The 25896-nt window shown below is 43.6% G+C and overlaps 1 protein-coding gene across 4 annotated transcripts in view; it reads right to left on the bottom strand.

Moving 5' to 3' along the window:
* Positions 1-5019: 5019 nt before the first annotated feature.
* The window catches only part of ddr2l (discoidin domain receptor family, member 2, like), a 29099-nt gene continuing 8222 nt past the window's right edge, over positions 5020-25896 (bottom strand). Inside the window, exons 2-20 of one of the 4 annotated variants that reach the window (XM_047592906.1) lie at positions 22886-22984; positions 22694-22796; positions 21736-21817; positions 20056-20208; positions 19133-19280; positions 17818-17923; positions 17556-17745; positions 17218-17476; positions 16825-16917; positions 16442-16581; positions 15887-15983; positions 14144-14260; positions 13771-13845; positions 12553-12797; positions 12336-12463; positions 11577-11774; positions 11258-11492; positions 10191-10340; positions 5020-8257 (exon numbers count right to left, since the gene is read on the bottom strand). In XM_047592906.1, the coding sequence (XP_047448862.1) occupies positions 8123-8257; positions 10191-10340; positions 11258-11492; positions 11577-11774; positions 12336-12463; positions 12553-12797; positions 13771-13845; positions 14144-14260; positions 15887-15983; positions 16442-16581; positions 16825-16917; positions 17218-17476; positions 17556-17745; positions 17818-17923; positions 19133-19280; positions 20056-20208; positions 21736-21817; positions 22694-22796; positions 22886-22946 (2715 nt within the window). In that variant the 5' untranslated portion in view covers positions 22947-22984 and the 3' untranslated portion in view covers positions 5020-8122. The remainder of the gene's footprint in view (positions 8258-10190; positions 10341-11257; positions 11493-11576; positions 11775-12335; positions 12464-12552; positions 12798-13770; positions 13846-14143; positions 14261-15886; positions 15984-16441; positions 16582-16824; positions 16918-17217; positions 17477-17555; positions 17746-17817; positions 17924-19132; positions 19281-20055; positions 20209-21735; positions 21818-22693; positions 22797-22885; positions 22985-25896) is intronic. The other 3 variants (XM_047592907.1, XM_047592908.1, XM_047592909.1) reach the window with 3 other exon arrangements.

Genomic DNA, 25896 nt, shown 5'->3' with positions numbered 1-25896 from the left:
AAAGGGCAGAATTCTACAGAAAATCATTGTGTGTTCTGTCCATAAATCCAGTAATAATCTCAGTGAACATAATTCTGACAGATGCTGGAATAAAGTTCATTTAGCACTGTGTCAGAAATGATGAATCACTGACCACATCCTGTGTTTCTAGTTCCACAGAAAAACCTGTAACAGTAGCGTCTAGACGGTGAAATAGCTAGAGTTGTGTTTAGTTATTTCATACCCATAGAGTCCCAAAAACTCAAATGTATGTTTTCCAGTTCTTGAAGTTAAAAGTTTTAACACTAACTAGTTTTAAACCTGTTTCTATGGACGTGGATCATTGGTGTTTGTGTAACCTAGCAACAGTAACACAGGAAGTCAGGGACTGGACGATGTCCTGTGAGTCTTCTGATCGTTGGCGCATCCACCAACCAAGAGGCCGACAAACGGTCAATTCCTCAAGAGTTTCTCTAGTGGCCGTTGGAGGAACTGCAGCTGTTGGCGTCAGCACTCGGCTGCTGCCTTTTCCTTTACTCCTTATTTCCAGTCATTCAGTCACTGAACCAGGACCAGGACCAGGACCAGGACCAGGACCAGGACCAGGACCAGGTCTGGAAACATTCAGGCCTGTTTTTTTTTGTTTTGTTTTTGTCATTTATGAATCACTGTTTTACTGGATTCAGGCCTTGACGTGTTGTAACACACGTAGTTTCAATGATTTGTTTTATTATTCTTTTATATGTTGATCTGAGCTGTTTATCACCAGTCATATGTTAAATACTTAGAATTTCTGCACCTGTATGAAGTTAAAGTTTGGTTTATCTTTAAGTGATTTTCTATATTTATACTTGGTGTGCGACGTTTAATACATCATAGCTGCTGAACTAAATGTAAAGCCACACCAGCTTCCATCAGGGTTTGTGTTGCAGTAGAAACTTGCACAGGTAACAACGCCACCATTGTAGCAACACGTGTACCAGCTTTAAGCGATTCCTCCAGCGCAGAAGGAAAAAGCGATCCAGCTGAACAAGAGCTGTTCTCGTTTTTACGACGTTTGTGTAAAGATCAAAGTAAGGCTGACTTTATCGCAGCGCTCGGCACTTCCCTTTCATGACGACCAGGCAGCAGGAGCTGCTGCTTCCAATGAGAAGCAGGTGTCGACCCCCGATCGGAGCGTTTAAAAACAGCTTCATAATGAGGGCCGGCCACCTGCAGGGGCCTCCTGCACACAGGACACATAAAGAGCCATGGAAACAGACACAATAGCACAGCCTTCATCATCATCATCATCACGTTTACAGTGTGTGTGGAGGACAAAGGGAGAAAACACGTAGCTTACAGGCTAGTTAGCATCTCACATAAATATGCTTCAGAGAGAAAACACGTGAAACAAAGTGTTTGGATGATGAGCGATCCCCAGCGCTGCCTGTAAAAAGGTGTTTAAGACTCGAAGCAGTGATGCTGATGAATGTCACACCTGCACTCAGGAACTTAGACACGTGACGCACGTGACTGCACTTAAACGCAATCATGTGTCAAAGTACAGTGTTCATGGTCCTTGAACACAACACAGAGGATCCACGGGATAAAAGTGTGGACGCTCCAAACTGCCATCAAGCTTCAGAAGCTTCAGACAAGATAATCCCAGACAAGTTTGAAATAGTTTCAAAGGTTTAAGTCTCAAAAAGAGGACGTCTTGTCGCCCTAATCGACCACAATCTTGAAGAAAACTCCATAATCCATAACCCAACGTTCAATCCCGCTAAGCTCCAGTTTGGTCTCCACCAACTCTTAAAAATCTCGCCTGTAGGAAAAGTGGACGCCATGACAGCTCCTCTAAAGTGAAGCCAAAGCATGTGAAGCTCAGATCCCATGATGCACCAGTCATCGGTCCCAGACGATGGAGGGATGATTACTTTTGTTTATTGGAGGCCAACAAATCAGTGATGCAGCAGAAACTGTTTCTGGATTAAAGGAAAACTAAGATAATGTGTTAAAACATATTTCAACATATTTCAGGTTTTGCTGAGGTGGAAAATGTGCAACTTAAAAAGGAAATGGTGCAAGCTGCACCATTAGCTTCTCTTATGCTAACACTGCGGCGTGCCTCTGGGATTTCACCTGGAGAATATGCAGCCTCGTGATTGGCTCAGCAGCGATAGGGGCGGGCCTACAGTGTACAGGAGACTTAGATTGACAGGTCTAGTGTGGCGCTCTTTATGAAACGTTGCGTTGTTTATCTCTTTTATAAAATGTGGTGGATTCATTTTAATGTGTATTTAAAGAAATTTAAAAAGATCCAACAAAACCCGATGAGTCCTGGTGACGAGTCCTGGTGATGAGTGCAGTCAGAGATTATCATCTGAGCCTCTGAAACCAGACCGTCGATGCATCCACGGCTCAGAACCACTCGTGTCCTTGTTTCCCCGTAAAGTTGCTGTAACAGAAGCTAATAGAATCCAGACTCAATAAAAAATATCTACAAAGAACAACAGCTGACCCCTGAGATGTTTTAGCTCCTTTCATTGGTCCCTGTGTTCAGTGGTTCAACCTTTAACCTTGATTTACAGTAGTGGAATCAGAAACCAGCCGCCCTCCTGGTCGGCTAAGAACAGCCCGGGACGGAGGCTCCGTCTCTTAGCTCAGCGCTAGTTTAGCTGTGAGGATTAATGAGCAGCTAGCGAACATTAAAAAGAAGTGGTGGAATAAACCCATTCTCTCTGGACACCAACATGGAGGAGGACAAAATGTCTTCTTCTTCTGTTGTATTTCTAATAACGTTCTGCAGCGCCTGATGATTTTGTGTCGCATAAACACAAATATCTGACTCCATCCTGCTATTTACTTCTTAACATCTTTAAGTCCCATTCGTCCAGGACATTCAACACGTTGAGCCGCTGGAGGAAAACTGAAGAAAATGTCACATCCACGCATTTGTGGACGTGACAGATCTCACACCAGCGAGATAAAAATATTCCTCCTCCCTGTGACCAAACCTCCTCTCACATTCAGGAGGACAGAAGCACCAACAATTACAGCCAGGTCGGGTTTGGCTGAGCCCCGTTCTTATAAAAGCTGTTGTCTCCTCGCCCGGTGTTGTGTAAACCTTCACACGTCTGGAACATTTTTTCTTTTTTGTGTAATCCTAAACTCTCCCTCCGTCTGACTACTGTACGAGTCTTCATACCGGCTGCATGCACGGGAGGTTGGCGGCGTTGAAGCGTCCGTGTGCTTCTCCCAGAATGAACCCTGGAGCTTGTTTGTCTCCCTCTGACTCCTGCTTGGCTCTGAACCTCCAGTGAAGCGTCCTTATGAAAGCTGTGGTCACTGAGCCCACATCAGCAAAACAAAACCTCTGCTTTCGGATTCTTTGTGCCAGATTTAGCTTCGTGTCCAGCGCGGACAGTTACACAAGCTGTGATACCAACACAACTGATGGACATATATATATATATATATGTATAAACTGAATCACATCAGCTTTACATGTTGAATCTACTACACTTCTGCATAAAAATTACTCGAAACATCAGCGAAAGTCCTGGAAATAGACAAAGAGAACCCAAGCAAACACAAATATTAAACCTGTTAAGCATTAATCTATTCAAGAACATTAATCATTTCTTGTCTGCGGTGTCTGCTGTGAGCTCCTTGTAGCTAAATGTTTATAGTAACTGCTGATCAGTTGGAGGAATTTGATCCCATTCCTCAGAACAGAACAACTTCAACTCATTATTTTTTGGTCCTTCCCAAGGAACCTTAGGCATGGACATGTGGAGAACTGAACCACTGCTTCTCCAACCAATAGGCCTAACGGCTCCCTAGCTAATAGTAGCACCCCCTAGCTAATAGTAGCTAACCCTAACCCTAGTATCCTAGCCTTCTTTCTTGGTTGTTGTCTTTGTGATAGTTTCAGAGGCAACAATTTGAGCCAGACCATATGTATAAATATAGACTACAGAACAGCTCCTCTAAATTGAAGCCAAAGCAAGTAGAGCTCCCCCTGGTGGTTGGAGGCTGCAGCATAGGTCATAAGCTCCACCCCCTCCATGTTAGCTAAAATTTGTGATGTGCAGATTGATACTGAAATATCAATACCTCCAATACCAGAACTTTATGCTGTAAAATAAATTCTCAAATCAAAATATCGATACTTTAGATACTTCAGTCACTGGAGGTCATGTAGGAACACAGTGGAAAGTAGCTTAACTATTGAGTTGTGGCAACACAACAAACCTTGTGTAACACCTCAAGTTAAACAACAACACAGAATACGAGGCGTTTATGAAGAGGAGGACAGAACAGGGTGAGATTCATTAATACACAGGATACGATGTTACAATCTCTTGTGCCATGATCCGAGGAAAAACACATTGAGAAGCCCGGTCCATCTGAAAAACAGGCTAGCAGTCAGCTACCACCTAGCTACCAACAAGCCAGCTAACTAGCCTAGCCAACAGCAGCAGGTAAGAAGTGTTGTAAAAGGGTTAGTTGTAAAAAATAAACAAATGCAGTGTATAATCCAACCAATTTGTATTTGACTCTGGCTCCAAAGTCAAAAGAAGGCGTCGCCCGTGTCCAATGGGAAAATAGTTCCAGTTTGCATTGAAGTGGTGAGACGTCGTCCATATTTATATACAGTCTGTTGTCTAGACGTAACGTCACGGTCGGGTTTTGGTGCCGGTATTTATTAGATTTTGGTATGTCTGTACCTTTAAGAGCTGGTGGAGACCAAACCAGAGCTATAGGACGTCAGTGTTTACGCTTCACGGATGTCTTTCCTGATTAATTAAGAATAAGAAAAATTAATTCTGTTTTAAAGGAAAATTGGCACAAAAAAATCCTATTATTATTCATTAGCTTATGCAGCCTCAGCAGCTCATACCTCAATTTGAGAGGTGGTTTCTGTTTCTCTGCTGCCCCCTGGTGGTACACCACCGAGAACACTCACAAAATTAAAGCTTTTAAAAATATTTATATGTTTACACAAAGTCACAAGTCACAAAGTCTTAAAAAAAAAAAACAAACGCGACACTCTTTGGTTTGACAACTTTTACTCTTTATTATAAGAAAGACAAACCGAGACATGGGAGAGTACAGAGTGAAAATGACTTGGGACCAGAGGATGCAAAGATCCCAGCTCCCAATATATTAATATACACAGCTACTAGCCTATGTACAATATACGTCTGAGTTGATACTGAAGACTGGAGTGAAAATCAGTGTGGACGTGAAACTGGACTGAACACAGCAGGAAAAAAAAAAGTCCACATCTGCTCAACCTGAAAAGAAAAAATAAAACAAAAACACCAAACACCTTCCCACATTAGAAAGAATCAGGAATAATACTATAAATTCTGATAGATTAACAATTACCACACCTAATCTGCATTCACACACTGAGATATTAGCAATCACGTTTTATTTACTGTACACTATCAAACTAAAAGATCTCTCCAATACACAGGCTCACTGTAGCAAAGGATTCTGGGAGGTTGAGTTTAGTGGTTTCCTTCTAGTTCTTGTTCTAAAAAAACAAAACGCCCTCCTTCCCTCACTTATTTTAATCTCGTGATTTGGCACCACAGAAGCAGTTAACCACTTTAGTCCCAGCTAGCTCCCAGTGCTCGAAGGAATGTCGAAAACACAATTCAAACACAAACACTGACAGAAGAACGAGATACAGTACAGACAACACGACACGACTGACGAGATAAAAACAACGAGCGAACGGATTTGGTCTTCCTCTGTTTGCGCCACGTCACTTTCAGGGTGGATTTGAACTAATACTGCATCCATTTAATACACATTCACTCAGAGATGAAAAAAATACGTGTTTCTACTTTTTACATTTTATTAGACAATGACGTTGATACCGGGAAGTCACCCAACGGGAGGGGGGATGGCGCTCAGAGCTCGGAGACAAAGTGACTAGTGCTAATGCTAACAGGCTAGCCACGTGGGCTCTGTTAGCCATGCGTCACTTAGCATGCTAGCTGACTCTAGCCCTGTTTGTAAGGGGAGAGCTGTGAGACTCAGGGTTTGCACCACGACGACTACGGACCAACGTCGTTGGTTTTTAGCCGACATGTAACAGGAGGTCGGATCTGGTAGAACTTTGATGCTAATGGTGCCAGCAACCAAATTTCTGGTGTCGTTACTTCCTTAAATCTCATCATACTGATCCATTTAATTGAACCAGTGTTCGGTGTGAAAATGTGTCTTTGCTCTGCTGGTTGAAGCTTAATCTCACAATCTACATTTTGCATTTTCATGAAGACGTAGTTTCCTGCACATCCACCTTTTTACTGCAGAAGCAGCCACTTTAGAGGCATTTAAATCTGCCTGTATCTGTATTAAAGCCAGAAAAACACTTTTATTATTCCATTGAAACCTTCTTGATGTCATTAGTAAATGTACGGCTCTGACCAGCTCCATGAAGAAGTAGGACACATGGTTCATTTAAGCTGCTTTCTATCACCCTCTGAAGAGCCTTGGATATTTGCCGACTCTGTCAGCAAGCGGAGAGTACGGTTAGCTTGAATATAATCCCAGAGAAACGCCGTATGGTTTATTATATGTAAATTAGACCTATTATTCTTATTTAACTTCAACTGTGTTGTTCATATAAGGTTTTCTTATGTCGTAGCTACTTGGACAAAATAATTTTCCTGCTGGGATCAATAAAGAGATCTTGAATCTTGTTTAGCTAGCTAGCCAGTGACCTAGCTAGCATCTACAGAAGTTGCTCTTCTCAAGGTTTTAGTCAGGCTACAACACTTATTCGTCATTTTGATTTCTGGAGGGAAGTCACTGCCGTAGTTTTTATGAACATGCTCCTCCACATTTCTCTCGACTGACAAATGAAAAATCTCCACAAAAGAAGTTTGTTCCCAGGTGGCAGGTTTGTGGGTTTCTTCTTGGTCCAGGTTTTCTTTAACTTCTTTAGTTGCTTTAATTAGGAGGCTAATGACTTAGCTCGCTGGACTTAGCTCGATCCGTAATTCTGCTGTACGTCAACCAATGTCAAATACCACAGTGAAAATACCTAAAACATTTCTTTGAATGCCACGACATCTACTCACCAGGCTCATGCAAAACTCCAAATAGAATTTTATCCAAATTCCAATTAAATTCCAAGAATTTAAACTTGGCTGGAATTCCACTTCCTGTAATTCCAATTCTACATCCTGTGGGGGTGGAGCCAATTCCATTCAAATTATTATTATTATTCAAATGAATTGAGTTGAAATTAACAAATTCGGAATTTTGCAGAAGCCCGTTACTCACCTCTTGACTAATCTTTCCAGAGTCTGTTCTTGTGCTGAGAGGACCCTCACCCTGTGGCACCGCTCACGCAGCAAATGTCACTTCTAGTAAAGTTTTGTGGTTGTTTTCTTTCTCTATGGCAACTGAAACAGCACGACTCTATTTTTTTTTTTGTGGTTTCCATGCGTCTCCAGTTGAAATTCATTCCCCCACATCCTCCACAGTTCCCCACTGACTAATATTTAGCCTGTGAACCACACAGGTTTGTTCCAACGCAGCCTCTCAGCTGATCAACATTCTCATCCACAAATACACGCAGAGAAAAAAAAATATACCATAAAAACAACCAAATAAAATAGAATAAAAAATAAAAACCTAACAATAAAAATCCTACACTACGATTTGACCCTAGCCCTAGCTCCAGTGTGGGTTAATATATGAACACGAATAACTGAGAGACACAGACACAGTGCTTTACAATACAAATAAAAACCACAGGGGCTGAAACATCTGGATAGGAAACCAAAGACAGGAGGAAGAGTTTAAAGTTTAAGGCAATCTTTGGCACAAAGAAAAAACACCACAAGGTCCATTTTGACCAAAGAGGAGAAATCTTAGAAAGCTTAGAAATAATGATCCACTAAGGAGCGCTCAGTTAAACGTTCCTCCTCTGAGTTTCTTCTGTTATCTGAGAACCACTTCAACCAACCTTCTCCCCACAGCTCTGCCAGTTTCCCCATCGTCTCCGTCAGCAACTCGCCGTATAATTCCAGTCCTCGGTCTTCTTTGTGTCAGTCCGTCGTCCAACAAAAGTCCAGCTAGCGACTGTCCCGCCCCCGGCCCACGAACCCCCGGCCCACGAACCCCCGGCTCACTGGTTGACGTGGGGCCGCAGGGCTTGGTAGAGTCCCTCGAAGGAGGGTCGGTCGGGGATGTCACGACTCCAGCAACGCATCATGAGCTCAAACAGAGACGGCGGGCAGAGCGGGGGGGCGTAGAGGAAGATCTGGTGGAGGTGGGGGGGGGAGGGGGAGACATCAGAGGTACGGGGTCAGTCAGGGCAATGGACAGAACAAAGATAAAAACCACATGTAGCTGGGGACGGACACGATACTGGCTACTGTGACGCTAACGGTGCTGATGCTAATGGTCGTAACCAGACTGATCTGCTTCATTTGGTGCCACTGAGTTTTTAATTAGCTTAGCCTCCTTAGCTCTGTTGCTGCAGTTTGTCTAAAGTTTGTCTGGACTTCACCTCTAAAGATGCAACAAGGAGGAAACAATTAGACTCAACATCTGACCACATGTAGCATTAGCATTAGCATTTTATTAAAGGAGCAGAGATGTAGCGTCTTTGATGTCTGACAGATTTTATATTGGTTCATTTATTTCTTAGTCTCAGTTGTGTTTATATTATTTAAATTAATATTCTGCTCAACTTGCACAAAACAAAAGACCTTAAAAATAAAAAGGCTCCGTTTTTGTTTTCATTCTTTAAACACGGCCCCGTTTCTAAAGCACCAGTTTGGCTCCGGTATCAGATAAAACCTGAACCAGATCCATCCCTAAATACAGCACATGTGTCTCTGTAATGAAAGAGACGAGGCTTCTGCTTCCCACATCCTGCTGATCCATGCAGCGTTTGGTTTCATCTAAAGCAGAAGCTTTGAAGGTGAAGAAGAAGAAGAAGAAGAAGTTGTTTCCACCAGTTAATGATTTTACATGTTTTTCTGTCGACCTAAATGAGTCTGGAACAAGATTCAGACGTAACTTTAGACTTTCTGACACAAGGGATCTGTTGGTCTCGTGAACCAGAGAGACCTGGACCAGTGGTCACCATGGAGACCACTTCCTGCTTCACTCTCAGACACATACCACGAGTCTCGAACCAGGTTGGTAGAAAGAGAATTAGGTCTAATATTAACTTTCTCTTTCTTGTTTTAGACGACACAATAATACTTTACAAGGGGCGTTTTTTTTTGTGTCTGGTTTTAAAAGCAAACCAAATAAAATACACTATATTTATCTGGTTATTTTTCTGCACTATGTTGCTGTTACAAACTACAATTTCCCCACTGAAGGACTAATAAAGGTTTTCTATTCTATTCTATTCTATTCTATTCTATTCTATTCTATTCTATTCTATTCTCTTCAGTGATCATTACCTGGAGGATCAGTTATATGACATATGACCCAGACTCCATCTTAAACATTCGACGTATTGTTGGAAAAGGTCCCACAGACAGAGGGCATAAAGTCAGCTCCTTTCCTATGACTAGTTAAATTGTGAATGTGACGTCACTATCGTGAGTCGATTCTGTTCTTGCTGTAGCTCATGTATCGGCTCCTTGCTGCAAGTAAAACTTTAAAAACCAGACTCCAGTGACTCTGTCATATCTGATAAAAGACGTATAAGACACGTATAAACATCCATGAGATGTAGTGAAGGGTTTGAAACCATCTCAAAGTGAAACGTTTGTTTTTTGTTTTTTCCCAGGAGCTATGAACATCTACTCTCACCCCAAAACCAGAACACACTCCAGACTGTCTCATTAACTTCCACAAACGTCAGATCAGGTGAAAACGTCTCATTTGTGGGTTTTGATGTTTCTCATTGATGTGAAAAGCAGTTTGAAACTCTCTGTGTTTATGTTAAAAGAAAAGAAATGTGCTTGGTCTGGATTCTTTAGAAGTGGGTCAGGACTTAATGACCGGGGAGAATGAGGGTCTCAGGGTGAGACCAGGCTCAGATTCAGTAAATCCCCAGAACGCTGCCGTGGATTAGGTCTCAAAGAGTTTGTAAAACCTGGCACTAAATGAGCAAACAGCGCCTCTATGTGGAGGAACCGTGATCTGCTCCGCGTGGACGTGGTGGAGGAGGAGGAGGAGGAGGAGGAGGAGGAGGAGGAGGAGGAGTGGGTGCGCTGGGTTCGTCTCACCTGACGCCCCTGGTTCCTGAAGAACTCGCCAGTGTTCTCTATGACCTGTTCGTCGGACAGCAGGCTGTAGGGCTGCTCCTTGCACAGGGTGAAGATCTCCCACAGGGTGACACCGAACGCCCACACGTCACTGGCTGTGGTGAACTTACCCTGAGGAGGTGGAGGGGAAACAAAACCGGCATCAATAACAGACTGTAGCTGATCAGTTAAGGCGGGATCCTTTTAGTTCAGGCGGGACAGAGGAACATCACAACTTTAATAATGATAAAATCTTCTTAAAATCCTTTTGTTTTAGTGCAAACAAGCAGCTTCATCTCCAGTGTTGTCGTGTCTGTGACCTTCACTGTGACAGTGCCTCCTAGTGGATGAAGTAGGACGACCCTTTATGTTTCATGTTTGAATCCTCTGATCTGAAGCAAAACTTAAACATGAGCTCGTGTCGGACCAGATGGATGAAAAGTGATTTCCAAAAAGAAAAAGTCACCCTGAAAGACCCTGAGAACTTTAAAGCTGCAAAAGTGACGTTAAAACTGCATCAATAATCAAAACACATGAAAGCATGAAGCAGGTTTAAGTGTTTAAGGTGAGAACTGCTGTTTAAATGCTAAATGCTCTCTGGTAAAAACTGCAAAACTGTAAAAATGCCCTGTCAACTGTGTATAGTGTGGAAGCACCACTCCTCCATGCATGTTTATATTACCAGTCTTCTGCTCTTACTGCTGCTATTACTGCTTGATTTTGCTGTTACGTTTGGTTGATGTCTGTGTACAAGCTACTGGACACTTGAATTTCCCTCAGGAGATAAATAAAGTATTTTTCTATTCTACTGTTCGAGACTGTGGCTGATAATAATCAGCACGGAGCAGCGCAGCATGTTTATAGGTTTGTTTGCACAAGGTGACATTTAGACTTTTGATACGTCACAGGACTAATCTGCTTCATCTTCCAGCTGTAGGAACCTTTAGCCGTGTTTAGCTTTTACTTTGTAATCGTCAGGAGAAGGTGGAGGTGGAGGTGTCATGAAACAACGAGGGAGAGGATCCCTGTTTATGTCCGTGTGCCCTCACCAGCAGGATGCTCTCCCAGGCCATCCACCGTATCGGCAGCACGGCGCGGCCCTGGATGCGGTAATAGTCGCTGCTGTACAGGTTCCGGCTCATCCCGAAGTCGGCGATCTTTATGGTGAGGCGGCGGTCCAGCAGGCAGTTCCTGGTGGCCAGGTCCCGGTGGACGAAGTTCAGAGACGCCAGGTACCTCATCCCCGACGAGATCTGCACCGACATGTGGAGGAGGTCGGAGAGGCTGGAGGCAGAACAGGGGGGGGGTCAGTTTGCTTCACGTGGATGAGACGGATTGATTTGGGGGGAGGGGTTTCCATGCACTGACCTGACGGAGGGGATGTTGTTGGCGTGCGTTAGCGTGCTCTCGATCTCCCGCTGCGACAGGAACATGTTGAGGTCCCCGTTCTCCATGTACTCGGTCACCATGCACAGCGGGTCGGACGACACGCACACGCACAGCAGCCGGATGATGTTGGGGTCGTTCAGACGGGACATGATCTTTATTTCCTTCAGAAAGTCGTTCCTGACGGAGGCACAGGTGGAGGCGTCACTCAGACATTCTCACACCAAGGGCTCAAGCTCCTCATTAACTATCTAATGTCTACAGAGTGAGCCACGGTTACACAACATTAGCAGTCTAAACTTTTGTTAACAAAGACATTGACGAGCTAAAGCTAAAGCTAAAGCTAACATGATAAAAATATCATGAAATGTGAGCGATACACGACTAGAAGGTTAATTCATGTGATGCTATTTGAATATCAGACATTCAAAATAGATTAGAATTAGAAAATAGAATCTGATACCAGTTAGCGTTAGCCTACCAAAAACTAGCTAGCTGCTACAAACTCTGTGGCTACAAATGAGATGAAGAACCATCATTCTGATATTGATGCATGAATACTATAAGTACTACAAAGTCACATCTAAGTACTATGAAGTTAAACTGGTCTCATCGAAGTACTTTCCTAGCTTCTGTTCTCCGCTACTTGACTGATATTTAAAGTGAACAGTGGAGTGAATAATGGATTAGCATTTGTTCATTAGCATTGAGCTAGTTTCTTGATGCATTGACTGAGTGTACCTGGCCTGACTGGTGGCGTCGGCCCTCAGCTGTTTGACCGCCACCAGCACTGAGTGTCCGTCTCTGTCAGGGAGGGGCGACCCTTCCCCAAGGAATTCTGGGAGTCCTTCAGCCTCACACAGATGGACCTGACGCAGCAGAAGAGGACTTAATTTTTAATACCGGGACTTTACCGGGACTTTTCCACTCCCACCCCCCTGACGCCCGCCCAGCTCACCTCTCCAAACTGCCCCTCCCCGAGCTTCTCCCTGAAAATCAGCTGTTGCCGTGGGAACTCGGCGGCAGAGATGTCCTTCCTGGTGAGGGAGTCCACGGTGAGGGCGGGGACGGCGTACATGTTGCTACCGGTGACGCCCTGCAGCCTCACGATGTCTGTCTCTGCATAGTGAGGCGCGTTACTATGGAAACACTGATGCGGCGTGCACTGGGTGATGTCCGGCTCAGCGTAGCCTCCTCCACAGGCTGTTGGAGAGTTTAATTATTATTTAATATCCATAATATCACACTTCGCTAGTTTGAAGTACTTAGCATAGACTTAATACTTCGAGTTTAAGTGTAAAAAAGTTGCACCGGGAGACTAGGAACTACTATAAGCTGGGAGGCTAGGAAGCTAGAAAGAGCTAATGTTAGCTGGTAGGTTAGGGAGCTCACAAGAGGTGTTATTAGCGGAAATTCTAAGAAGCTGGGAGAAGATCCTATTAGCTGGGAGGCTAGAAAGCTAGAAAGAGCTAATGTTAGCTGGGACGTTAGGAAGCTCAGAAGAGGTGTTATTAGCGGAAAGGCTAAGAAGCTGGGAGGAGATCCTATTAGCTGGGAGGCTAGAAAGCTAGGAGGAGCTACAAATAGCAACAGGGCTAAGAAGACAGGAAGAGCTACTATTAGATGGGAGGCCAGGAAACTAGGAAGAGCTGATATTAGCTGGGAAGCTGGGAGGAGCTACAATCAGCTGGGAGGCAAGGAAGCTAGAAAGAGCTAATGTTAGCTGGCAGGCAGGAAGCCAGAAACACATACAATTAATTGGGAAGCCAGTAAGCACTATTGTTAACTGGGAGGCTCGGAAGCTATTGAGAGCTAGCTGGGAGGCTAGAAAGCTTGCTAACCCTACTATTAGCTGGGAGGTTAGGAAGCTAGGAAAAATTATTTTAGCTGGGAATTGAGGAAGCTCAGAAGTTGCTGATATTAGCTGGGAGGATAGGGAGCTAGGAGGTGCTACCATTAGCTACAGTGCTAAGAAGCTACGAGGAGCTACTATTAGCTGGGAGGAGCTGTTTAAGTTTAAAGCTTTAAGTATGTGAGACGGAGCTGAGGTAAAGGAGGAGGCGCTGGTTTCCAGATGAACTTTCATCAACAGTGTTTTTGTCGTATTATTGTTTTTCCAGCTCAACTGTATCTGATGGACGTATAAATGTCTCAAGTCACACCTTTCAGCTCTTACCACGCAGCCAGCCTGGCGTCATGTGACAGGAAGTCAGCAGGAGGAGGTCGTAGAGAGGATTACCGAGGAGGAGAGCTGGAGAAGGAGGAAGAAGAGGAAACATGGAGGGAGGCAGAGAGGGCTGGGAGGTGGAGGAGAGGATGAACGAGCATGCACATTCAGCATCACCGAAAAAATATAAAGAGGTCAGAGACGGATGGTTCGAGTTGTTCTGGAGGAAAGAAAGAAAGAAAGAAAGAACGGAGAAAGAGCTGTTAGTGGCCGGAGGAGGAGGTGGAGAAACGGCCAGCAGGGGGCAGACTGCAGCTCTGAACCCATGTCCACACAATAACTCCTATCTCCATTTTAAAGGGACAGATATGTGAGTGTTTACCCGAGGCCTCTGCGCTCTGAGACAGCTCTGGGAGTTTGTTCCTCAGCACCGCCGGGTTCTGGTACTGTGGATCCAACAGGAAAACCCTCTCGTAGTGGGGGTCAGCGTTGACGGGGCCTGAGACAGAACCAAACAAAAAAACAGTCAAACCAGGTCCAGGAAACGAGTGCAGCCACACCAGCAAATAAATGGTGAAGGTTTGTTTCAAGGTGCAGATAATTAGGAATGTTTAATCCACCCCCACCATGGTCTGTGCCTCTGGGCAGAGGTTCTGCAGCATCTGGAGCAGAACTACAGCTTCATCCCACAAGCCCTCAGATTCTTGGACCTTTGAAACCTCTTCTCTCTACACTCTCAATCATTAGCCTTCACAGTATTTTGCAGCTGGACGTTAAAGGGGAAATGAAACATACATGTATTGGTCCTTGTTCTGCAAACTACATCCAAAATAACACCTTAGCCATAGTTAAATATTAGAAAGTTGCTTTTTCTTCTTCTTTTTAGAAGGTTATTTGTGGTCATTTCCGCCTGGCGTGCCTGCTGGGGATCCCTTTGGAAATGGACGAGGATGAAATGGAAATAGATGTGGAGCCCGGTATAAATCACACTGGTTCTGCTTTAGAACCGACACGGCGTGGACACCGAACAGCAGAACCACAAAGAGTGGAAGAAGCTGTGAAAATGGTCCATTTCATCCATTTCATCCACCGTCCTCTACTTTTTTCACATAGCTCAGAAGGTGGATGTGTTGTAAAAAGCTTTCACTGAAAGATGTCTGAGCAGAAGACTGCAACGCCCCGTTAGTAGCAGCTAAGCTAACCTAAGCTAGCCGGAACCACACGTTAAAATGGGATATAAAACACTATCTGACTAAAACCATCTATCTTCCTCTATCTATCCTTCACTCTCTCTTCTCTCTTCCACCGTCCACCACTATGGGAATGTGCTAAATAACACAGAACAGCCTCCGTATTTTCTCCTTCTATGCTAACATTTGTCAGTAGTGTTATATATTCTGTCTATAAAATGAGGTTTACGTGACTCAGTGCTTCATTTCCCTTTAAAGCTGAACACTTAACTTACAGGCCTTCTTCAGACCTCTGGGGAATCAGATCACAAGAGTCCCGGTGTGAACACTGATCTGGTGTCAGTCCAGATGTGGAGGTGGTCTAGGACACATGTGACCTCATTCCTTTCAACACAATGAGTCCTGGTCCCATTATAGACCAGCCACTGACTCATTCAATCAGCCACTGTTTATGTTTATTAGTGATGAACCTTTTAAAAGATTCTGGACCTGGAGCTGAGAATCAAACTAAACTAGAAACTAATCTGAACTAGAATCAACAAGTAAAATGACTGAAAACCCACAATGGAGAACGTGTAACGACTTCTAGTGTAACCAGGTCGAAATGAAGATTTAACAGGAAAATATTCTTGTTGTTCTTCCTACACTGAGAACATAAAACTATAGATTGAATAAACCAACCCACACATTCATTTAATGAAGTGAAGTGAAGATGATATTTACTGTGGTGGAGTCTCCAAACCTACATTTACTTGTCATAGTTTAAAGGAAAAACTAAAGGTTTATCAGTGGAGAACTGCTGCAAACATAGTTCATCGACTACCCATCAACGTCTCCTACCTGAACAAGGTCTGCACGGAAAGACGTTAAAGTAAGAAGTTCATATTCCAGGTTTCTACTGTGAGAATGTTGTGTGTAATTTGTAGAGAACGTACCGGTGCGAGGGGGAACCGGGGGAGTCTGCAGGATGATGGTGTCGCTGCAGGACGACAGACGAACCGTCATCTCCTCGTCGAGGATGCGACGTGGAGCCTGGAAGAGGAGATACACCGGATTCACAAAGAGCTGGAGTCAAAGTAGAGACTTTAGTTCTCTGGCATCCTCTGAGAAGGTGTAGTTCTACATCTGAGCATTAGTTTATAACTTACTGGTTCTGATTGGCTGGAGGATTATCCAATTGAAACTCGTCCTGTGATGACAAATGGATCCTTTTCTGATAAGAACAAAGTCTGGCTAAGCTGCGCTAGGCTAGGCTAGGCTACGCTACGCTACGCTAGGTCGCTACATTTATGTAACTTCTACCACGGTCAGTAAAATAACTGCCAAGCTAAATTAGTCTCATCTAAATACTTTACTAGTAGTTTACTACATGAAGCTATTGCCTTCAGACTTTTCACTGACTCATATTTAAAGTGGACAGTTCTAAACCACATTTGGAAACAGCTTGTTGTCCTCGTGTTTTCAGCCTCCTGCAGCGTTTGTCTCCTCACCTTCTCCAGAACCTTGCAGACGTACTGGCACCAGAGGATGAGGAAGATGATGATGACCAGCAGCAGGATGATGGTCACCAGGCAGCCAATCAGGATGGGCTTGTTGCCGTCGTCTGGAGGGTCACTGGCGGAGGGGTTGGCTGCAGTGGACCGTGGAGAAAGGTTGAGGTTACATTTCTGATGTTTTCTTAACGTTTGAACATCGTAAATGGTTCAGGTTTGGTTTGACATGGATCCGATCTCTGCGCTGTGTGATATTTATGGACAGTTTGTTAAAATCAAACTGTTATTCTTCTGTTTGCTGAACACTACTAAAGAATCAAGATGTGCAAAGTTCAGATGTCCACCTTGGTGGTGTCTAAGGGGAAAGGGTCAAAGGTCACCTGTCTGTGGCACCGTGGTGAAGGTGCCGCCTACGGTCGTCGGAGGAGTGGAGGTCACCACCAGCGTCATCTGGGTCGGGAGGATGGTGTCCTCTGATGGACGAGAAGCAGGAAGTTCATTTATTTCTCTGTAGTATCTGAAGTGGTATTATTATAAGTGGTTTTATTAGCGTATTTTAGTGTTTTAGTTTGGCCCAAGTCCCTCCCACTAACATGGAGGAGGTGGAGCTTATGACATATAATGCAGCCTCCAGCCACCAGGGGGAGCTGTAGTAGCTTTGGCTTCACCTTCCATCTATTTATTTACATCATCAGGTTTTAGTTCTAGGGTGGAGGCTACAGTTGGGGTTAGTAAGTGCATTATGTGAGTGAATCTCCTCACAGAGACGCTACCATGTGCGTTACCTGACTGGAAGGAGATCTCGCTGAACATCATCCAGACGTCAGCGAAGTAAAAACGGCAGCGGAGGGATTTGGCTCCGCGGCGGTTCAGCGGCACGGTGACGTAGCGTGCGCTCGGGTTCCTGTCGTCCAGCACCGTGTTGAACGCCACAGGCTCCGCCTCCCAGCCAGCGATAAGGCGGGGCTTAAACCAACAGGAGACAGAGGAGAAGATCTTCACGCCCCGGGAGAACATGTTGTTACTGTGAACCTGGGTGGGAGGCGCGATGCAAAGTCAAAACCTCAACTCTCAGTTTATTTGTGTTAAACGAGGAATAAGAATAAATAACCTTCATGGAGGTGAAGTTCCTCTGCCTGTCGAACACAAACTCCATCTCCACGTGACCCTGAGTTCCCAGCGAGTCGTTCCTCCAGCCCAGGTAGTCGTAGCCCGGCCACACGTTGTGCTGCCGCGTCAGCAGGAAGTCGTCCAGGCCGATCACGCCGTCCGTCAGCTGGCCCAGGCCGCCAGACAGCTTCCTATTGGACGAGACAGCCGTCAGTCACAGAGAGCTTGACAACGGGAGAACCTGACATGTGAGGATGACTCGCCTCCTTTCGTGCGCTCCGTCGTAGGTGGAGTCGTTGAGGCTAGCGATGGGGTAACCGGGGGGCATCATGAGCTGACCCTCCGGAGCGCTGTAGGAGATCAGGCCGTCTGAAGGAGCAGAAAACAAGTTTTTATTCTCTCTTCATAGCTTCCTCCCAGCTAATAGTAGCTCACCCAAGCCTGCCAGCTAATAGTAGCTCTTCCTAGCTTCCCAGCTAATAGTAGCTCACCCTAGCCTGCCAGCTAATAGTAGCTCTTCCTACCTTCCCAGCTAATAATAGTTCTTCCTAACTTCCTGGCCTCCCAGCTAACAGAAGCTCTTTATAGTTCCCTAGCCTACCAGCTAATAGTAGCTCTTTCTAGCTAACAGTAGCTCTTCCTAGCCTCCTGGCCTCCCAGATAATAGTAGCTCTTTTTGGTTCCCTAGCCTACCAACTAATAGTAGCTCTTTCTAGCTAACAGTAGCTCTTCCTAGCTTCCTGGCCTCCCAGCTAATAGTAGCTCTTTCTAGTTCCCTAGCCTACCAGCTAATAGTAACTCTTTCTAGCCAATAGTATCTCTTCCTAGCTTCCTGGCCTCCCAGCTGATAGTAGTTCTTCCTATCTTCTTAGCCTCCCAGATAATTTTAGTTCTTTCTAACTTCCTTGCATCCCAGCTAATAGTAGGGTGTCCCTGCTTCCTAGCCTCCCAGCTAATAATACCTCTTACTAGCCTACTACACTCCCAGCTAATGGTAACACCTCCTAGCCCCCTAGCTAATTGTAACTATTCCTAACCTCCCAGCTAGTCACTCTTCCTAGCATCTTAGCGTACCAGCTAAGGGTAAGTCTTCCTTGCTTTCTAGCCATAGCCAACCAGGTAATAATTGCGTGTTCTAGCGTGTTCCTAACCAATGAGTTAATAGTAGCCGTTCCTAACATCCCAGTCTCCCAGCTAATAGTAGCTCTTCCTAGCATCCTAGCCTCCCAGCTAATAGTAGCATTTCCTAGCCTCCCAGGTAATAGAAGCTCTTCCTATCTTCTTCCCAGATAATTTAAGTCCTTCCTAGCGTGATAGCACCCCAGATAATAGTAGCTCCTCTTAGCTTCCTAGCCTCCCAGCTAATAGTAGTGCATCCTTGCTTCCTAGCCTCTCAGCTAATAGTAGCGTGTCCTTGCTCCCTAGCCTCCCAGCTAACAGTAACTCTTCCTAGCATCTTAGCCTCTCAGTTAATAGTAGCTCTTCCTTGGTTCCTAGTATAGCTGACTTGCCCTGTTGAGCATTTAAAGTTAGCATCGACTGAAATAAAGCACTTCTACAGACGTGCCACTCATTTACCGTCCCATGGACAGCCGTACAGCTCCACCCTCATGCAGACGGTGGTGGACAGCTGGGTGACTGGGATCAGGCGGACGTGCCGGGTGATGATGGGAGGGTAGAGGTCCTTGATGAGGTTGTCGTAGGCGTTCTTGTTGCCCTCAATTACCTGGAAACAAGCATCAGGAGACGAAGGAGGGGGAGGGAAAGAGCCTTTAACCGCGGTTTTAAATTCAGTGGAAGAGACGTTACCGCCGGCCGCTAGCCAACCACCTGCATTAGTCAGACCGGACAAACATAATATCTGTGTATCATGTGTTTGACTGGGTTCCCTACATCTACTTCAGCTGAAGTTTTGAGTAATTTTTCTACAGAAATGTAGAACATTTTTAATCATGTCCTGGTGTCTGAGGAAGGCATCCAGCATTTTAAAGGACTGCTATGACCTAACATACAAGGGTTTAGACCCACTGAAGACCTGGGCTATATATCATCAGTATCCTAGGGCTCCTGTACACTAAATGACACTAAAAAAATCCCAAACACTAGTAAAGGAAGGAAAGATAAATCAGGAGGGAGGTAGAGACAAGATATGTGGCAGAAAACTTTCATTTTGACTTAACGTAATTAGAAAATGTTGTCCAGCTTTTAAAAGACAAATAAAATATTTCCCTAAGGAGTCAGTTCCTGGTTTTACTGAGTGAAAACATAACTCTGGTGTTTGTCCTAACCGCGTTGCCGTAGCAGCCAGGAGCCTTGAAGGCCGACAGGAAGCCGGCGTGTAAATGTCATTTCCTGTGATTTGACTATGAATGACCAGAAGCAGCTCTTTGACTTCCTGTCTCTCATTCTTCCCTCCATCTTTCTGTGGCATGTTTCCTCTGCAGACTTTTCTTCTATTCTCTCCAGGGCTCTCCCTCTCTTCCTGGGTGGGGGTCACTCACCGGGTTTCCCAGCCGGTTCCTCCAGGACTTCCAGACCAGGCCGTCTCTGCTGTAGTTGACCCGGTAGGCCCGGGCGAACTCGTTCCCAGAGTTCCTGGCGTATCGTCCCTGAGTGCCGACCACGGTCAGGAAGGTGAGTCTGCCCAGGTCCACCTGAGGAACAATCACAACACGGCCAACATTTAGTCAGGTCACCTTCAGTCTGGAGTAAATAACCGGTTCTGGATGCAACATTTCTCATTTGATTTATTCCAAACATGCAAAAATGATATGTTTATATGAGCAAATACAACAGAAATGACAATAAATAAAAAAGCAGCACATGAAGCGCTGTTCATATATATATAAAACAACTAATAATTAAGAAAACAACATACATATGAATACCTGCAAAGAAGTCGACTACATCTGTCAAACGTGTGTGGAATAGTTCCTGTTTTCTACTTTAATCTGAGTCCAGGTTCTAAATATCTCGGTAAGAACTGGTTATGGAAACAAGTACACTTTGAAACAAATATCACTTTTATCTAAATATACAGTTAGAAATCAATAGAGAGAGTTTATAAAAATAAGTTTTTGTGTGTTTGCGTTGACCAGAAGCTGCTGGAAGACACAAAGAACACAGACACATCCTGAATCAAACATTACACACTCATTTACTGCACCTCATCTATTGTGTTGAAATATACACACAACACACACAACAGCACTTTACAAAGAACATGCACTTTACAGAAAAGAGCAGGAAGGAGAATAAACCACGTGTCTCCATCTAACTAATCCTCTTTGTTAAATCACAGGTTTTGAAATTTAAGGACTTGGTTAAAGTTAGAACATTATGTTATTTAAGACAATGAAAATAATGTGCTCCTGAAGACGTTAAAAAATTGAAACTAGAGAAAGTACTTATCAGTTAAGAGGAAAATTAAATTTGCATATCGGTTTGTGGAGTCACTCTGTGGGACGGGTTGGAAGAAAGTACTAAAGTTATTATAGAATTTAAAAATAGATACAAACATTTTTATTTGATAATTATGAAACGAACTCTAATGACAATTATACAGGTTTATTATGTTTTTGTTTCTATACTAAATAAGAGAATCTGACGTGTGATTTGTCTGATGTGATGTGAAGGAGGATCAGGATCATAGAGGTTTATTTACAGTTTATTTGTGGAAATAAAGATGAGACTGTTTGTGTTTAACATGATTTAGTTCTGTTTTTTTATGTTTGTTTTATTCTTTTATGTTCAAGATGAATTTTAACAATAAACCACTGTAATGGAAGCAGCTAGTGAAGCGTATCAGTCTGTGTTTGTGCTGTTTTCACGTCTGTTTTAGACTCGATTTCAAATTTAAAAAGCGTAAAATGAACCAGATTCATCAGACGCTCAGAGATGAACTGAGACGACCTCATACGTGGGTCAGAGAGTCTAGAAGGAATCTGAATATTGTTCCAGAGTCGTGTCCGTGCTGCGTTTAAGACCTAAAATATTCCTTTACACTGTGAAACTTTAACCTGCGACCTCCCTGCTCCTCAGCCTCCCCACAGGTTCTCCTGTTACACCTCCTCCTCCTCCTCTTCCTCCTAATTTAAGCTCAGTCTGATGGACCTGCTGCAGAGCTGTTGTTGACATTCTTAAATAAAAGCTCAGAGTGTGTGAGTTGTTCAGATCCTGACCTGCAGGTACTGCTGAGGACTGTCTGAGGGCTCCAGCTGTCCTTCAGGACACCAGGCTCCGTCTCCCTCCTCACGGTTCAACCTGCAGACACAAAGTTAAACGTTCCCTCTCGTTTTGAAGCGTCAGAAACCGACTCTACGGTGAATGAATGAAACGTCTGTTGCTGTGAATATCTTGGAATCATTCTCTGAGGTCACAGGACGTCAAACTGCTGCCGGATCCTAACGCTAGAGCAGAGAAAGGTAACGTGGTTCTAGTTCTTCAGCTCCGTGTCTCTGGAATATGTTGAGAAATGATCTCAAACTTGAGGAGTGGGATGTTTTTAAATCCATGCTGAAGGTCTTAGAGGTTGGTTTAACTGTCCATTCGTGTTTGAACTACTTTCCTTGTGGCATAATCATCAAGTGACTTGTGTGTAAATTGTTTTTCTGTTGTTTCTCTGTCAGTAAGTTTGTTTTTTTAAATGCAAAAGCTAATTTTTCTTGTTGTGCATTGAGATCAAAGACTGTATGAAAAGCCATGACAGCTCCTCTGCAGCAGAGGTTTTTTCAGGCCAAGGCCCCCGAACTGATGGATGGAGAGATTAACAGAAACCCTCTAACTACTACATGTGTTCTCTCTCTCTCGACAGATTCAAATTTTAACTTTATGCACAGCTAAATGTAGTACGGAGTAGAATTGAGATCACGATTCTTTGGCAATTTTTTTTCACAAAATGTTTATTGCACAATCAACACACGACTTTTAGCAAACACAAACAGTGCTATTAGTTTATTTGAATGTAAAACTGTATAATAAGCTAATGTTTTACTGTATCAACGTCACATCGGGTTCGTACGACAGTTTTCCTCAAAATACGATAACTTTAAGCTTCTGCTACGATAATTAGTCATTTCCCAACACTACTCAGATTGTGCATCGTCCATGTTTGATGTTCTACGTTGGCGTCACACTGACCTGGCGTACTGCGGCCCCGTGGTCTCGTACCATCGGCTGGATGCTGTGATGGCGTCGTCTGGGATGCGTCCATCCTCCATGCCCAGAGCATAGCGACAGTGTACTGAAAAAACACAGAGCCTTAAACGCCTGAAACAACAGGCGAAGGCCGCGAAGGTGTGTGTCTGTGTGTGTCTGTGTGTGTCCACATACCTGGGTCGATCTGTCCGATGGCTGCTGTGGCTTGAAGGATCAGCAGCAAGAAGAGGTGCATGATGGTCCGCCGGTCACACCAACACACATGCTACATCTCTGAGAAAGAGACAAGAAATATGATGAATAACTCCAGGAAAATAGCTGAAAAATGAAGCAATTCTGTCGGGTAGGCACACAAAATAAAAATAAAAATATAAGTATTTTATTTAATTAAACTACAAATAAAAAAAAGAGAAACAAAAAATATAAAAGGTACAAATTATTCATTATAATTTAAATAAATGGAAGAAATGTGTGTGTGCAAAAAATGAGAAAACTGAAGTACAAAAATTCATTATATATAAGAACATTAAATGCAATTTGTACTGTAGATGTTAAGAAGACCTGTTGGAGATAAAGGTAAATTGTTCCATAACAAAGATCCTCTGTATTTTACAGTGTATTAATTCAGATACATGTGAATAAAAGTCATGGACGAATGTCTGAGGAACTTAAAAGCTAATCCTGAGTAATGCATAAACACAGGTTTACAATATGTTAACATCTGACATTGATTCATTTTTCTAAAGAGAGGAGCAGAAGAACGATTCTTTTTGGCAAAAATAATCATTCTCTTCTCATTCCTTCAGGATGAACAGAATCAGAAGGTGTTACAGTAAATAAATAAAGAAATAAGAATAAATTAAGCCATAATAGCAAATTAAAACACAGACACTGTACCAGCTGACTTCATGGTCTCTGCAGACAAGATCAATGTGTGGCCTCCAGATTCAGTTTTCATCTCTTATGTAGGGGTGGGTGTTGGCAAGGACTTCACAGTACGATACGTATCACGATACTTGAGTCACGATACGATACATTACTGCGATATTATGATATTGCGAAATTTTAAATGCAGCTTATCAGTGATGATTCACTGGAAAATTAGTTTCAAACAGCAACATTTATCAAAATGATCCATTTCCAATTTGTTGCACAATGAGTTTTTTTTCTTTTAAAAGTGATATTACGGCGTTCAAAATCGATGTTGTATCGGTTGAAATATTTTGCGATATGTTGCCATATTGATATTTTTGTCCTGCTACCGACTATTTACATGTGGAGTTATTTCAACATTGTCCTCGGTATACGTTTTGTTTTTGTTACAAAATATCATAAAGTTTGATTTAGTTGCTTTAAGGGACAACTTGTTCATCTGAGACCATTTGGAGATCGATAGTAGTTGTTGTTGACCAAAATGTGTCATCACAAATAGAAGAGGCAGCACATGAAGACAGAGCCTTAAATCACTCATGGAAATTAAAAACAGAAGAGGTCCAGACTCTTGCACACACTAGAGCTACTATTAGCTGGGAGGCCAGGAAGCTAACAGAGCTACTATTAGCTGGGAGGCCAGGAAGCTAACAGAGCTACTATTAGCTGGGAGGCTAGGAAGCTAACAGCTATTACTTCACTATTTGGGCTCAACAACAGCCAAATCCAGCTCCACAACTTAATAAATGCAGAGCACACGTCCCAGAGACACTAACATATGAACAGGGCCTCTGGTTCGTTTCTGTTTCAGTGACGAACATCAAGTCTCTGGAGAGAACAGCTGGACAGCAGAGAAGAGCAGAGGAAGTGGACAAAGAGAGGAAGAAGAAAGGCAGAGAGGCAGGGTGAGGCTGAGAACTGATAAGAAAATACAAAGAGAGGAGGAGGAGGAGGAGGAGGTGGAGGAGAACAATGGACGGAAGAGAAAGTAACACGTGAACTTTAAGGTTTTTAAGCATCTTTATTCTGATCATTAGAGGAGCATTAGAGTCAGCACACTAATAAAAACTGTTCCCTCAAAACGTCCAGCTTCAGACGGTTTACTGATGTGAACTCTTCTTAAACGTAACTCATTTTGATTTGTTATTTGCTCCTTGTGTCTGGAATATGTTGCAAAATGATCTCATCTGATGTTTTTAAAAATGCACTGACTAAAACACTCACAGACCTGGAGTGAACCAGGAAGTAGTCTTCATGCTGACCACTGGTCCAGGTCTGAATAATCCTCCAGATTCTCAACACAAACTCTCAGAGAAAAATTCTGATGACCAGATCCCTTGTGTCAGAAAGTCTAAAATGAATCTGAATATTGTTCCGTTCAGACCAACAGAGAAGATATGACATCATTCTTTTTCTTCTTCTACAAAAACGTATGCTTTCATATGAATCTAATAACCACTGGTTTCTCCTTTACTTCCCTTTATTTTGCTTTTTTCTTTTTTTTTTTAGAGAGAGAAACCAACGTGAACATCTTCATAAAAGCCACCGTCATGTGCTAAGCGTTAAGCTAAGTGTCGTAGCACGCGGCTAAGCTAACAGTCAGCAGACATCACAGATCGCTGCTAAACGATATCATCCTTCTCTTTCTTTCTTTCATTTTTTTGTTCCTGAAGTAAATCCTTCAGGAAGTGAGTTCATTCACCTCTCTGGGAGGAGAAGTGCTCCACTTCTTAGACCGATGGGGACAGAGCGAGGGCTTTATGTAATGTGTTGGCTGCAGCCGAGATTCCTGCAACGTTGCTCATCTCTACAGCACAATCACATGACCCGGGGGAGAGGGAAAGAGGAAAAACACAGAGAGGAGACATGAGGAAAACTTTCTGCAACAAATTCAACTAAAAAAAGACACAGATTTGACTTTTTTCTCTCAGTCTCAAAGCTGCGAATAAAACCTGTCGCTGCAAGTGAAACGACTTCAGAGACTTCAGAGTTCACATCTAGTCCTGGGTCCAGACAATGAAGCAGGATGTTTGTTGGCGTCTGCTCATTTAAAGACACTGAAGGCGACGGTGGCTGCACCGAACCATAAAACTGAAGGTCGACCTTTTTCCAAATGAAGACACGACCAGAATAAATGCTTTTATTTTGTTAAAGCTCATTAATTCAGACATAACGCTCAGAGTTCACTGTCATCCACTCGTCCTCCATCTTTGCTTCCTCTCCCTCTATTTTCCTTCCCCTCCTCCCTCCTCCGT

Source organism: Mugil cephalus, chromosome 8 (assembly GCF_022458985.1).
Source record: "Mugil cephalus isolate CIBA_MC_2020 chromosome 8, CIBA_Mcephalus_1.1, whole genome shotgun sequence".
Taxonomy (NCBI): domain Eukaryota; kingdom Metazoa; phylum Chordata; class Actinopteri; order Mugiliformes; family Mugilidae; genus Mugil; species Mugil cephalus.
This window is presented reverse-complemented; position numbering and strand designations above follow the sequence as displayed.